The 14,378-nt window shown below is 34.5% G+C and overlaps 1 protein-coding gene across 5 annotated transcripts in view; it reads left to right on the forward strand.

The window, feature by feature from the left end:
• The window catches only part of DNAAF11 (dynein axonemal assembly factor 11), a 103,026-nt gene that overhangs the window by 23,875 nt on the left and 64,773 nt on the right, over positions 1 to 14,378 (forward strand). For 3 of the 5 annotated variants that reach the window (XM_007488351.3, XM_016431901.2, XM_056823073.1), the window contains one exon: positions 11,416 to 11,588. In XM_007488351.3, the coding sequence (XP_007488413.1) occupies positions 11,416 to 11,588 (173 nt within the window). Of the gene's footprint in view, positions 1 to 252; positions 353 to 11,415; positions 11,589 to 14,378 lie in introns of all 5 variants that reach the window. The other 2 variants (XM_056823074.1, XM_056823072.1) reach the window with 1 other exon arrangement.

The raw sequence follows: 14,378 nt of genomic DNA on the forward strand, positions 1-14,378 counted from the left end.
CAAGGCAGAAGAATGGTAAGAACTAGCCAGTGGGGGTTAAGTGACTTGCCCAGTGTCACACAGCTAGGAACAGTCTGAGACCAGATCTGAACCCACATCTAGACCTGGAGCTCAATCCACTGAGCTACCCAGTTGCACCCCCCCAAGTTTTAAGCATCTTTCTTAAAAATGGGACAAAATTTATTTTTTATGAATTGTATAAGACTTTATTTATACTGTGTTAGTTCTCACCTCCCTAACACTTTCTTTTAGGCCCAGCCTCACTTCTTTGATGATTGTCATCATCATCATCTTTCTCCTCATTATAAGGAACAAACATTTATTGCTCATGTCCTGGATGCACAGCATTCTAGTAGGTCCATGTTAATTATCATATCTAGAATAATCATATATAGATAGAAGGAAGCATGGTACAATTGGTAGAACTCTGGAATTGACATCAGATGGGGCTCATATCCAGCTTCAGAACTTTACTATGTGGCTGTTGGATAAGTCACTTAACTCATCTCAGCTTTCAGCATCCTCATTGGTCAAATGATGCTAATATTTTTATCTATTTCATAGAATGTTTGTGAGGATCAGATAAGATAATGTGAGTAAAGCAATGCAAATCTTGGAGCATCACATCAGTGTGAGCTATTAGTATTGTTGCCCTGACAATGCCAACTAGTAAAGTCAAAACCTATGACACTTTCAACAGGTAAGAACATTGGACTCAGCCTAATAAAGTGAAGTTTCATAGTACCAAATGTAAAAATGTATACTTGGAGTCAAAAATTAACTACATAAAAAGGGTAAAGCCTGATTAGACAGAAGTTTGGAAAAAAGCCTCCAGTTTTAGTAGATGGCAAGCCCAATTCGAATCAGGGATTTTGATTTTATGAAATTTATAGATTTTTTGTAAGAATAAAAACAGTGCAGCTAGAATAAAAAAATTGTTGAATGACAAAAATATTTTCATTTAAAAATCTATGATTAAGTGATATCCAAGATATTCAAGGAACTGATAAAAATACTAAGCCCCTCTTCAGCAAGTAAAGGATATGAATAAATAGCTTTCAAAAGGAGAAATATAAACAATAGCTATATAATAAAATGATCCACATCACAAATAATACAAATAAAATTTATGTGTTCTTTGCATTGTCAAATCTACTACTGGATCTGTACCTCAAGAAGATCTATGAGAGAGTATTTCCACATATACCAAAGTGTCAATAGTAATGCTTTTCATAGGAGGAAAAACATATGAAAAACCAGCAAAGAAAACTAGAAATGATGAGGGTCTCCACTAAATAAATTGTGGTCTATGAAAGTAAGGAAATATGGTCATGCTATAAGAAATGTTAAATATGAGTGATTCAGAGAACTGGGAAAAATTATATCTTAGCCCAATTTCTGGTAAAGAATAGGTGTTTTAACATCTACTTGTTGATTGATAGAAAGTAAAAATAAAAAGGCAGAAACAAGCTAATGGTAATACATTATGATAATAGTAATGTAAATGAAAACAGCATTAAGAGATTTCAGAATTCATATTAAATATAATGACTAATGTCAATCTGAGAAAACTAATTAGTTTCATAATTCTGAAACATACTTCCTCATGATAGGGAAATAGTGTGTGGGAATTTGCTGTCCTTCCAGATATGGCTCCAGTGTCCACTGTTTTTGCTTCCCTGCTTTTTCTTATTATATAAGGAAGGATTCTACAGCAAGGGGATAGGGTGAGTGAATTCTTTAGGAAATGACTATGATGTAACAAAACAAAATACATCAATAAAATGCTAAAATAAAAACAAACATTTCCAGGGTTTTGTTCCATTTTACTAAATGAAATTATCATAACTCTTTGTATGAAATGCAATCAAGAAACTTGGTAATGAGTAATTAATGGAAAAATATGTGGAACTATAAAAGACAAAGGATAACATCAGTATATTAACTTCCTAAGTATTTGGCATTTCTTTCATTATCAAAAAATAAAAATAGTATAAAGCACAATCTATCATCTGTCAGAATTTTATTATAAGTCAAGCAATAGGGAGAATTTTTCACATAAATTTGGTAATTTATATTTCTACTAAATTGTATTTTTTAAGCATAGTGAAATGATTCCTAGAAATCTCAATAAATATTTAACTTTTTGACCACTCAATAATGTATACGCAGTTTAGGATAAAAATATCTACAAGAAAATTTTGTTTCTCAGTAAAAATTAGTTATCGAATACATAGAGAACCATTACAACATACACATTTGAACAAGGTAGTTCTTAGACTACTAGGTGATTAAAACATTAATAAAATACACACATAAAAGTAAAACTCAATAGAGACGTAGCATTATGATTACAGGCACTCCTGTTATACCTGGGATTTGTTGCCTCTCTTGTTTTGTTCCCTCTTTCTAGAATATACTCCCTTCTCCTCTTTGCACATTAAATTTCTACTCATTCTTTAAAGTCAACTCAAAAGTTGCCTCTTCTCTGAAGGTTTCCCTTTTCCCATATAGTTAGTTGTGTTGTTTAGTTTTCCTGAAATAATTTTTTTGTTGTTGCTTTCTTTTGATATCTTTGTTGTCAAGGATGATTTTCTGGGTAGAGTCAGAGGGCGTGATATCTATATAGACATACACATATATGTACATGTACATAATATATGTGTTAATATATGCACACAGTATGAATGTTATATGAATATAAAAAGTAAGAAAGTATAACAATAAAAATAAGATGAAATTAATATGAAATTTACCTGACAAAAGAAATTAAAAAATAAATTGAAGGTGGTGCTATTTGATGGTATTATTGGCACATCTCATTCCTTTGTGAAACCCCCTTTAAGTGTCAGTGATGAATAGCCATAATGTGTGATGCTAAAAAATATCCATACTCTAATAGTCCCAGTCAATAGTTGTCCCAGTTTCTCCATTCAACTTTCCATTCAAAATCATAGAGCTGTTACAAATTCATTATATGGGGGACTCTTCATTCTGTCCTTAAAAAGATCTTATGCTCTTTTTTTTTGTTGTTGATGTTTTCCTTGTGCTGAACTCTTTTTTTCTCCTTTGCTTTTTTTTGTCATTTGTGTCCCAACAACTCACAAGGACTCTAGGCTCCTATGGAACAGGATTTGGAAGAGGGATATTTACAAAAGTATATGTACAAGTGCATATAATGTAAAAATTATGTTAAAAAAAGGACCTGTTGGTTGGCTGACCCCCAAAAGGTGTCATGCCCCAATCCTGGAAACTGTGCAGATTTTTTGAATAAACTTGGGCATAGCTCATATCTTAGTTTTTTGCCAATAATGAGTTATGTTCACCCTAGATACCTACACAGACAGTCATGTGCATTACTGGTAGCTGACATAGTACAGCTTTTATTTCACCAACCACTGAAAATTCATAAGATGCAAGGGACACATTGGATTCCTTAAAAAGAGAAGAAATATAAAACACTCAGGTAGAATATCCAATTCCAGAAAATAAAGACCCTTAGGAATGATGCTGAACAAATACTTTTCATTTACCTAAGACCAGAACTATCTAAGTAAGTCATAGGAATGGTGGAGTTGGCAAGAACCACCCACATTATTATCTCCATATTAAGGTTTTATGCTTTCAGCCATAGGATAATCCCTGCTAGGAATCCTCTAGGAAATCTCTGTGTAGAAATCCTTCCTTTTAAGGAAAGGATGCTGGATATGGAGTCAGAGGACGTTGGATTGAATCCCAGCCTTCTAACTTTTTATCTGTGGCCTAGAGTTAAGTCACTTAAACTCTATTCTTCAGTTTCCTCTTCTGTCAAATAGGGTTTTGGAGGACTTTTTACTCTCAATGGATTCCTTAATTGTCATATCCGATGGACTTTTCTCAGTCCTCATCCTTTTTGGCATCCCTAACATTGTCAATCCCCTTTATAGGATACGTTACTCTCTTAGTTTGGGTGATGCCTCTCTCTCATGGTTATACTTATTTTTGGCTAACTGCTCCTCTTTCTCTTTCACTGTTCATAATTTATGCCACTCTTTTTGGGTGTACCTCAAGACTCTGTAATGGGCTCTCTTCTTTCTCATACTATCTAATCTCTACTCAGACCTACAAAGTTACTATTTTCCAGCTATTTAATGATACCACCCACCTATGTTCTAGTCTTTACCTTTTATTTCAAAAACCACCAGGGGACTCAGAGCTTCTGAAGGATAAGTATTCACCATTATCTCATGCCAACCTGAACCTACCAAGCTGTCTCACCCTAGAAATCAAATCACCATCTCTGTGATTTTCCTGACAAATTGTCTCTTCCCAATCTCTACCCCACTGTAAGTGTATCCTTCTCCTATTAGACTGCAAACTCTTGAGGGCAGATGCTTTTGTTTTTGCATTTTTATCTCCAGCACTTAGCTGAATGCCTGGCAGATATTTTACATTCATTCATTTAATCTTTCATTCCTCTACACTCCTCTTGGTAACTTCATCGACTCCAATTGGATTCATTTATCACCCTTCTATTAATTATCTCCCAGATCTAGAAATACAGCTTTTAGGAGGGGATCTCAAGCTCCAACTCTGTATTACCAACTGCCTGTTTGACCCTTTGACCTGGATGCCCTTAAGGACTCTCAAACTAAATCTGAACCAAATCATTATTCATTATCTTTCCCCACAAAACCTTCCCTTTTTCTGAACTTTCCTATTGTGGCTGAAAGCACCACTATCTTTCTAATCACATATTTTTTGCTATCTTAGTGTCTATCTCAGTGCCTTGCTCTCCTGAACCCTGCTGCCAGGGATGGTCAGCTCTATATGCAACAGCTCTCACATTGGTCTCTTTTCTCCCTAGTGACATGACCATCACACCAGTTCAAGACCATCTCACCTTTTGCCAGGACTATTATAATAGCTTCCTGAATCGGCTCTCTGCCTGAGTTCTCTTTCTGATCTATTTTCTACATACATGCCAAAATAATTTATCTAAAGCATATTTCTTACCATGCTACTCCCCTTCTCAATAAAATCCAGTGGCTCCCTGCTACTTCCAGTGTAAATATGAATTCCTTTGGCATCTAAAACCCTTCATTTCAACCTATAGTCAGACTCCAGAGTAACACCTCCTATCATTTATTCAGTGGTTCACTCAAATTGGTCCCATCTCTGCCTTTGCATTGACTGGCTCCCACTTCTACCTCTTAGCATCATTCATTTGCTCCCAAACTGTTCAAGTTCCAACTCCATAAGGTCTTTCCTGCCAGCTAATAATATACCACCCTTACTCAATTACTCTGTATTTATTTTGGATATATTTTAAGTGGACTTGTGTATGCATGTTGTTTCTTATTTTATGGGCAATTAAGTCACATAACATCATTATGTTCTAGGCAATTCCCTTTTTTTCTTTTTCCTGTCTCCTCTTTGATGCCATCCACCTCCCCTTTACTCTTTCAGCATATCTTAGCAATGTAATGATTTAAAAATACAGTTAGAATCAGATGGATAGCTCCATGACTAGAGTGCTGGACTTTGAATCAGAAAAACCCTAGTTCAAATGTGGCCTCTGAATTTAATAGTGGTGTGATCTTGAGCTAGTTCCTTAACCTCTGCCTCAGTTTATTCAACTATTAAATGGGAAAAATAGCCAGCATCTGCCTCTCAGAGTTGTTGTAAGGATCAAATGAAATAATATTTGTAAAGTGCTTAGCCCAGGGTCCAAAAATAGATGCTTAATAGTTCTTGTTTCTTTTAAATCTTGTACACTTAACATTATCTTTAAAGTAAATACTTATATAATTCCCAATAATAGTATCAATAGATTTTGTTGTTCAGTCATGTCCAACCCTTTGTGACTCCATTTGAGGTTTTCTTGGCAAAGATACTGGAGGGATTGACCATTTTCTTCTCCAGTTCATTTTACAGATAAGGAAAATGAAGCAAACAGGGTTAAGTGACTTGCCCAAGGTTATACAGCTAGTAAGTGTCTGAGATAAGATTCAAACTCACATAGATGAGTCTTCCTGAGTCCAAGCCCAACACTCTAGCCACTGGGCCACCATTTACTCTAATATCAATTGCAATACTACCCTATTAAAACAGTACATTGAATTTCTTTCTTTTCTTTGTAGCAAGATGGCACAAAGAAGTTTCACTATTCTTCAGTGGTATGGCTTAATGTCTGATTTTCAAATCAAAGCAACATGACTGCATATGAATAAATCATTGAAATAAATGTGATAGAATAAATATCATTTTAAGGCATCTTATTAATCTGTCCTTCCAATTTATTACACCTTTACTCTTCTCAAACAAATAGAAAAAAAGAAACAAAACCATAAAGCCCTCAAGTCATAGCTACATTGACTAGTTAACCCCCCCATTCCACACTCCCCAAAATCCACAGTAGCCATGCCCCAAAGTATATGTCTGTTTCAGATTTTAAATTCATCATTTTTCTCTTGGGGTGAGGGGCAGTTTCATCTTCACTTCTTTGATTCATAATTTGTAGTGATCAGAGTTCTAGTCTTTTAAAGCTGATTTTCTCTGTAATGCTATCATTTTATAAATAAATTGTTCTAGTTCTGCTCATTTTTTGTTCATAGAAGCCTTTCCAGTTTCATTTGAAATTCTCTATTTTATCATTTAGGATAGTACAATAATAAGATATTATATTAATATACCATAATTTGTTCATCCATTCCCCAGCTGATAGTTTCTTTAGTTTCCAGTCCTTTGTTATTATGAAAAAAAAACTGTTATAAATATGCTTGTACATATGAATCCTTTTCTTCTTTGATCTTTCATGATATGTGCTTTATAAGGATATAATTGGGTATGCATAGTTTAGAAACTTTGGGGCACAGTTCTAAACTGGTTTTCAAACTGGCTGGACCAATTTATAGCTCTAACAACTCTAGCAACAGTGTACCAGTGTACCCATTTCCCAAAGCCCTTCCAATATTTGTCATTTCTCTCTATTATCTTTGCAAATCTTATGGTTATGATGTGGAAATTGAAAATTGCTTTGTTTTTCATTTCTCTAATTATTAGTGATTTAGAGCATTTTTATATGGTTGTTAGTAGTTCGGATTTTCTTACTTTGAAAACTGTTAGTATGCACCTTTTGATGATTATCTATTGGAGAGCAGTGCTTAGTTTTATGTTTTTGATCAGTTCCTTAAATATCTTTTGCATAAGAGACTTTTATTATTAAGGAAACTTGCTGATGATTTCCCCCCAATTACTTGTTTTCCTCCTAATTTTTTTGCATTAGATTTGTTTGTTTGAAACATAAGACTTTATATAATTAAAATTGTCTATTTTATCTTAAAAATTGTATTATAAATTTAGTTATGAACTCTTCTCATATCCATAGATTTGAAAGGTAATTCTTCCTTGTACTTCTAATTTATTTATGATGTGATATTTGATGCTTATATTTCCATTCTATTTAGGTATTAATTGAGTATTTTATCTAGATCATTTAGATATCCATTTTTAGCTTATTTTGGTAGATGATATGAGTTGTTGGTCAAAACCCAATTTCTTCTAGACTGCTGTCCACATTTCCCAGTATTTTTCAAATGTGTCTCTTCCCCCAATGACAGTGGTATTTGGGTTTATTGAACACTATGGTAGCATTTTTGTTTTTGTTTTGTGTTTCTGTGTGTTGTCTACCTAATCTATTCCACTGATCAACCTTTTTAAAAAAAATTAATGACAAACATTTCAATGATTATTGATTTGTGGTATAATTTGAGACTGGAATAGATTGTTCCCCCACCTTCTCACTTAAAAATACAACAACAAAAAACTAAAATCTATTACCCTTGAAATTCTTGACCTTGAATTTCTCCATATATATTTCATTTTTATTTTTTCTAGTTCTATAGAATGTTTTTGATAGTTTTACTGTTTCAGCACTGACTTTGTAAATTGTTTTAACTAGTATTTTCATTTTTATTATATAATTTTGAACTATCCACAAGCAATCAATGTCTCTCCAATAATTTAGGTCTGTATTTCTACTAAGTGTTAACTAGTTGAATTTATATAGTTCTAGGTATATTTCAATAGGCATACTCTCAAATAATTTATAGCTTGTACATGCTATTTTATTAGCTAGACTATAAGATCCTTGAGGGCAGGGAGTGTTTGATATTTATCTTTGTATTATTAATATCTAATATTGTTTTTGGAGTGTAGCTTAATTAATTCTTTGATTGATATGTCTTGACCAATGGGACCAATGGGTTGTCCCCTTTGGGATAGTTGAGAGAATAGAATGCTTCTGGATTCTCACTCATGGATCACATGACCTCAATTTCACTGGAATATATGACCTATAACTAGACACAACAGAGACAACACTGACTCTGGAAGCTGTAACATCTGGATACCAGAGCCTGAAGATTTATCTTCTAGGAATAGCTTGGTTAGACCTAGGTAACCCTTTTCCTGATGGGCAAAAGTGTACCTTTTAGAAGGATTTCTCAATTTCCTACTGGCACTTCAGACTCAAAACTGAATTTCTTTTTCTCTCTAATCCTCTTCTTTTTGTATTTCTTGTCTGTGATAAGTATTTACCCTTTCTCTCATGTTTCTAAACCTAAGGTGATTGTTGATCCTTTTCCTCCCTCACTTCTAATAATCAGTCAGTTTCAGAATCCTGTTATTTAGGTCTATTTCTATCTATCTGTCCTCTGGATACCTCTGACAAGATTATTGTATTCATGAATCTTGGAGTATATGGGATGTTCAGGAAAGACTAATTCTTCTGATGTGAGGGCTTGCTCAGCCCTTTTCAGGACTGTTTTCCTCCTCTGTTGTCTACCAGGAATCCAAGTCTCACCTATGGCTCCAGCATGCACACCCTGATAAATCATCTTAGCAGGTCAAGTTGAAAGTTCCTGACAGGTCTCAAACTGAAGAGCTTAATTTGCATTTATTTCATTTAATTTCTTCTTATATGATCTAGTATAAAATGAATTCATCTTATAGGTAACTAAGTGTTAGAAAGGCTCATCCAAGTTGTTAATTAACTGTGATAACAAGGAGACAGGTAGCTTAAGAACTCCTGTCATAAAACTTCTTATATTAAGTATATGTATTTACTATCTCCTATTAAGTATATATATTTACTATCTCCTGATTCTGAATAAAGATAATAGAAGCAATCATAGAGTCAGTTGTAAAAGTAGAAGGGCCCTCAAATTTTATGACTCAGAGACAACTTTGTATATCTTTAAGTTGATTTTTTTAAAGTTATTGTCTGTTATAATTTCATTAAGTCTTTTCATCATAGACTGGAATGGTGATGAACCACTATCAATCCACAAATAAATTCAGTTTTCAGCTCAGAATCATGGCCCAGAGATTTCTTTATTTCTCACAAAATCTATTAATGGGTTAGGGGGTTGTCTATCCCAAGCATATAAAGACTTTCCCCAGTAGAAGCAATGGATGAGAATAATTCATTCTGTGGCCATGAAGGCAGCAGAAGCAGGTTCTAGGCAGTGCTTAGAGCTTGATTAGACATCAAAGAATGCCATCCATCATTCCAAGGTCATCCACTGCATCTCTGGCCCACACCAATTGTCTTGACTTTTGTCTTTCCTCTGGATTTCAGTGACTTTGAAAGAGAGAGGCCAAGGATCTTGTGTAACTCTGCTTCACAATTCCAATTTATGCATGAGTCAAAAGACATCACTAGTGTTGTTATCTTGTTGCCCTTTGAGTGTGATAGATAAAAACCAACCAACCAACTCGTTATTCTTATCACTATTTTGTACTGATGCACTAGCCTTTTAACAAACTTTTGATGTCTTCCTTCATGATCTTGGCAGAATAATTTTTCTTATGGATTTATCCAGAAAAAAAATTTTCTGTGGCTCTTTGTTACAAAATCATGTGCTCAAAGGCATCAATACTATAAGCTATCCAACATGTTATCATTCTTTAGTAACCAAGTGAATCAAGTTCATATTCCTTTGCCTGACATTTGTGACCCTTGGCACAAATGCATTACCTTTTTCAGCATTATCTCCTTTTAATTCTCTCCATGTTTTCTATATTCCATTCAAGTTGGACTATTCTCTTTCCTCTAAACAAACATGACATTCTTTTGTCTCTATGTCTTTAGAATATTCCCTCTACCTGGAATGTCCTTCCTCCTCTACTGAATTACTATTTTTAAAAATTAAAAACCTTCACCTTCCATCTTAGAATCCATACTGTGTATTGGTTCTAAGGTAGAAGAGCAGTAAGGGCTAGGAAACTGGGCTTAAGTGATTTACCCAGGGTCATATAGTTGGGAAGTGTCTGAGGCCAGATTTGAACCCAGGAATTCCTGTCTTTAGGCCTGGCTGTCAATTCACAAAACTACCTCCTTCCCACCCTCCATTCATTTTTTAAAACTTATTTCAAATGCCATCTCTTACATGAAGCCCTTCCTAAACTTTATAGTTTCCTATTAGACCTTTTATAAATGTTTTCCAATTCTCACTTATGAGATGTAATTATAAGAAATGTTGAGGAGGGAGCCTCATATCAATTTGATAAGTTCTTCAATCAGTTCAACGAGATGACAGAATGACTGACTGAAGATATCTAAAGATATAAAGAGAGACATAAGCCCTGGTACCTTGCTCTAGGGACCCAGGTAATTCCTTTGATTGGCTTCCAGTTAATAAGGATGATTCAAAGATAACTGGTGATTAAAAGTCAGGAGGGCTATCCCACTTGATACTGATATTGTACATGTATGTTAGAATTGGGGACATAATTACCACATTTGGAAAAATCTATATACAACAAAGGCTTAAAATTTATTTTGGAGGTTTCCCTGGAATTATGCTTTTATTTGGTAGCCTTACTGAGTCTAAAGAGAAACTTGGAAAACTTGGTTTATGTTATTCGAGATGGACCCTGGGCCATGGATTATTTGAGGTATTACAATTATATGTGTTATATGTGTTAGTGTTCTATTCCCCATCAAGCAGTGTTTTCAGTGAACATAGGAACTACATCTTAATACAGTGTTCTACATGCAAAGGACACTAAATTTTTGTTAAAGGTTTGAAACTTTCCTCCTTTTGTACCTCAAAAATCACTTTGTTTTGCAACTCTAATACATTTATCATATATTATGGTGTATTAGTTATCTGTGAGTTTTGTTCCCGTCCTAAATCTATGAACTTTCTGAGGTTGTGATTTCTCAATTTATTTCCTCTAGCAGTTGGTATAATAACCTGCTTAAGGGAAATGCTTAGTAAATTTTTGTTGTATTATAAAGTTGAACAGTAAGTCAGCAATGGATTCTAAGTGTTTTGGTTATTATTGATACTACATACAAGTGCATACATTCTTTGCTACATACAGTCTTGCCTCACTATTTGGTATTTTACCATTTTTCACCCACAGGATGTGAAGGATTGGAAAAACTTGATCTCACAGTAAATTTTGTTGGAGAATTGAGCAGCATTAAAATTCTTCAGTATAATGTACATCTTAAAGAAATTTTTCTTATGGGTAATCCATGTGCAGACTTTGAAGGATACAGAGAATTTGTGATTGCTACTCTACAACAGTTGCAAGTATGAATATTTTATTGGTTCTAATACTTCAGTACATTGTCCTAAATTGAGCTCATTGTCTTTCTCCCCAACCTTCTCTTCCAAATTTCTCTAGAATGCTACTATCCTTTTAGTCCCCCATTCTCACAACATGGGTGTCATCCTTGACTGCTTTCTTTTACTCCACCTATCAGATCTGTTGCCAAGACTTATCAATTTTAATTTTGTAACATATCTCAAATGTGCCTCCTTTTCTCCTTTGATATTGCAGGCCACCACCTCATATTCATGCTGTTGCAGGAGACTGCTGGGCACATCTGCCTGCAATAAGTCTTGCCTACTCTAGTCCATATTCTCTTCATCTGTCTAAATGATTTTCCTAAAATTCAGGTTTGACCATGTCACTCGCCTACACAATAAACTCCAGTGCTTCCTATTACTTCTGGGATCAAATAAAAAATCGTCTAGTCTAGATTTCCCTCTTACCTAGCTGCTCTGCTTTTCTAATCTCCTATCTCCCCCCTCCAAATGCCTTGCACTTTTTGATACAGTGGCATTAGCCTTCTTGCTGTTTCATAAATGCGACACTTCATCTGTTGATTCTGGACATTTTCTCTGGTTGTCTCCCATATCTGGAATGCTTTCTTTTCTTATCTCTACTACTATCTTTTTTTAAGATTCCTTTAAGTGCCGGCCAAAATCTCACCTTTTACAGGAAGTCTTTCCCAGTCCCTCTTAATTCTAGTGCTTTTCCTCTGTTAATTATTTCTTATTCATCCTATATATAGTTTATACATATTTTTTGCCTGTTTTCTTCCATATTAGTTTGTGAAATCTTTGAGAGCAGAAATTGTATTTTGCCTCTTTTTTGTTTCTCTAATATGTAGCACAGTGTTTTGCAATTAAATATAGGCATTTAATAACTGTTTATTGACTCAAAATATCATGAAAATTCTAAAATTAAAATTAGAATAATGCTAAATTAATTTAGATTTGTCAGTGTATGAGATCTTTGATGTAAGTAGATCATATGGATAACGGAAGTTTTTATTATTAAGGATTAAAACACTTTTATATTTTAACAATTTTGATGGAAACCATTCTAAAGGCATTATATATTTCCCTGCCTTATTAAATAGAATACAATAAACATGATTTTGCTTTTTCTTAATAACATAGAATCATATCATATATAGAGATTATGATACTATGAAATGCTACATTTTCTCTGAGAGATTATTGAGGTTTTTTGAAGATTTATTTTAATCCTTATACTAAATAGTCCCAGATTATTATGCATTTGTAGATGGAATTCTGCTGTGTCCTTCAGTGATAGTTCTAAGTTTTTATGAATATTCCTTGAGTGGGTTTCTTATTTTATTTGTAATTTATTTTTTAACATTCAAAGAATTTTGAGTTCCAAATTTTCTCCCCTCTCCCTCTTCCCACCCATTGAAAAATAATAATATAATATACAATGAAGTCAGATAAAATATATTTCTATATTAATCAGGTTGTACCAACAAAAAAAACAAGACAAATAAAATGAAAAAAGAATGCTTAAATTTGCCCTCAGACTTCATCAGTTCTTTTTCTGAAAGTGGTGAGCATTTTTCATCATCCTTTGGAATTACTTTGGATCACTGTCTTGATCAAAGTAACTAAATCTTTCACAGTTGATCATCTTGACAGTTTTGTTGTTACTGTGTGCATTGGTCTCCCAGTTCTGATCACTTCACTTTACATCAGTTTATGTTTTCCTTGATTTTTTCTGAAAGCATCCTGCTTGTCATTTCATAAAGCATAATAGTATTCTATCAAAATCATATACCAGAACTTGTTTATCCATTCTGTTTAATGGATGTTCCTTTAATTTCCAATTCTTTGACACTACAAAAGAGCTGCTTAAATGTTTGTTCACTTAGGTTTTCTTCCCTTTTATTTGATCTCTTTGGGATACAGACTTAGTAGTGATATTACTGGGTCAAAGGTTTTGTAGCCATTTGGATATAGTTCCAAAACATTCTCCAGAATGGTTGACAGTTTACAATTCCACCAGGATTTCTTTTTTTCCACATCCCCTATGCCATATATAATTTTCCTTTTCTCTCATGTTAACCAATCTGATAGTTATGAGGTGGTACCTCAGAATTGTTTTAAATTTCATTTCTATAAAAGCATTTTAGAGTATTTTTTCATATGACTATTGATTACTTTAATCAGAATGGGTTTCTTGCTGTGGCTGACTTTTTATGCATCATAAGAATGTTGATTTTTCATTGGGGTTTAATTGATGTCTTCCCTTTCTTGACTTTATTTTAGAACTAATTTCCTATAATATTCCAAGGCATTCTCAGGCCATTAGGGAAATTTTCTTTCCCTGGTTTCTGTGAAAATCATTTTTTCAACTTCCGGTTAAGATGGCGGCTTAGAGAAAGCTGAAGTTCAGATCTCCGGAAAACCCTTCCCGACCGATCTCAAACTAGAAGCTCCTAAGGCGCCGAAATTCAAAACGATCAACAGCACAGACCCTGGGAACCCTCCTCCTGGACCTGGACCCGGTTCAAAAGGTACGGCTCCCCTTAAAAGCCAGAACCCGAGATCCCTCGGACCTCAGGGGTAGGAGCGCAGAGTCCAAGGCTCCCGGAAGCGGCAGCCGCGCCGGGCTCAGAGAGCAGGGTCTGAGGAACAACAACCCTCAGGGTCTTCTACCCAAGTCCCAGTCCGGGTGAAAGTTACTGCCTGGGGCTTCCGCTGCAGAGAGCCGGTAGGTCCGGGTGAAAGTTACTGCCTGGGGCCTCCGCTGCAAAG

Source organism: Monodelphis domestica, chromosome 3 (genome assembly GCF_027887165.1).
Source record: "Monodelphis domestica isolate mMonDom1 chromosome 3, mMonDom1.pri, whole genome shotgun sequence".
Taxonomy (NCBI): Eukaryota; Metazoa; Chordata; class Mammalia; order Didelphimorphia; family Didelphidae; genus Monodelphis; species Monodelphis domestica.